The sequence below is a fragment of the Nanorana parkeri genome, unplaced genomic scaffold (assembly GCF_000935625.1).
Source record: "Nanorana parkeri isolate BGI_ZX_2015 unplaced genomic scaffold, ASM93562v1 scaffold1966, whole genome shotgun sequence".
Taxonomy (NCBI): Eukaryota; Metazoa; Chordata; class Amphibia; order Anura; family Dicroglossidae; genus Nanorana; species Nanorana parkeri.
In genome coordinates this window covers 81,485-82,979 of record NW_017308234.1, presented here as the reverse complement: position 1 = coordinate 82,979, position 1,495 = coordinate 81,485, and the positions used below count along the sequence as shown (strand labels likewise).

The following is a 1,495-nucleotide window of genomic DNA, read 5'->3' as shown; positions in this document are numbered from 1 at the left end:
GGAGGTGAGGATTTTCACTCATCCTCATAGTTCTAGCCGACCTGAAACAATGAGACTGTCACAGGTCGGCTCAATACTGTAGATTGGGAAGTGAGAGAACACATACCGGCGTTCGCTCACTTCTCGATCCTGTCCCTGCAGAGAGTGGTGACTGTCACTCACGGCTCCCTGCAGGGACTCCCCCAATCCCCGCTCCGATCCTCCAGTGCTGACTGGTGGAACGGACGGGGTACAGCTGGCTCTGCCTCTAGATAGGCAGAGCCAGCTGTCAATCACCCAGCTGGGTGGATCACGACAGTAATGTCGGGGTCCGTCCCGGCTGCGGCGTCTCAGTATACCGCGAGCTGTAGCTCCCTATATACTGAGCCTAGGGTGACGGGAGGACGCTAGTTTGTGTCCTCCCGTTACCCTAAGGAGAACTATGGGGAAAAGCCCTGAGCTCGTAGTTCTCCTTTAATACATCCTGTGAGAGGCTGATGTATAAAAGCTCCATCTAGTGGCAGCCATGCCATGTGGACGGCACCCTGCGACCAGCGATCACCCAGCTATACGCCAGGCGAAGCCTTTATACATCAGCCCCTTGTGTGTCCGGTGTGACTAGGGATCCCCGGAGAGTCTCCGCCATTGTCCGGCGGCTCCAGCTTCACCTCTCACCTGCACGTTGATGGTGATGGGGCAGAACGCGGTCTTCTGGTTCGCGGGGTCCGGCACAATGTCATTATTCAGATCCACCACTGTGATCTTCAGGCTGTAGCTGGCCTTTGTCTCGAAGTCCAGGGGGCCGAGCAGTTTGATCTCCCCTGTGTGTAGAAATGGTGGTACATTGATGAGTAATATTCCCCATATTCCCGATCTCCGACACTCACTGGGTGTAAATATGACCAGGGCAGAGATGTGGGGACAATACAGGTCCTCTTAGTGCCATCTCAGTCCATTTTCTACATCTCCATCTATTCTTGGGACGCTACAGTGCTGCATATAACAGATGGAACATGGATTACATTAGGAAGGGAAGTGGGCGGAGCCTTGACACCCCGAGCCCACAGGAAGTGGTTTGAATGACACTGGGTGTCATGTTATCAATCTGTTATCATGGCTGTTTGATGGATCATGGCTGTATATCAGAATGACATGCATGGAGTTTGTATGTCCCCCCTCCCCCACATGGATGACTGATGTGACTGGATCTATGTACTCTGTGAAGCGCTACATCCTATTTCAGCACTATATAAATATCAGAAATGAATCGGATCGGGTCTCACCGGTTCTCGGGACGATGTAGAAGACCGGCGGGCTCCCTGCTCCGTCAATACTGTACCGCACGTTGTTAAAGGGATAGTCCGCGTCCGTGGCATTGAACTGTCCCACGACGGCCCCGAACGCTGCGCTCTCGCTGATGCTGTAGGTTACCGGCCCGACGCACGCGGGTGGGTAATTATTCACCGGGGTGACCGTGATGAACACGGGGATGTTGGCTGCAAAACAAGGACAAGAG

The 1,495-nt window shown here is 53.7% G+C and overlaps 1 protein-coding gene across 1 annotated transcript in view; it reads right to left on the bottom strand.

Moving 5' to 3' along the window:
• CDHR4 (cadherin related family member 4) overlaps positions 1-1,495 on the bottom strand; it is a 31,109-nt gene that overhangs the window by 6,358 nt on the left and 23,256 nt on the right. Inside the window, exons 14-15 of the mRNA XM_018572193.1 lie at positions 1,263-1,475; positions 655-800 (exon numbers count right to left, since the gene is read on the bottom strand). Of these exons, the coding sequence (XP_018427695.1) occupies positions 655-800; positions 1,263-1,475 (359 nt within the window). The remainder of the gene's footprint in view (positions 1-654; positions 801-1,262; positions 1,476-1,495) is intronic.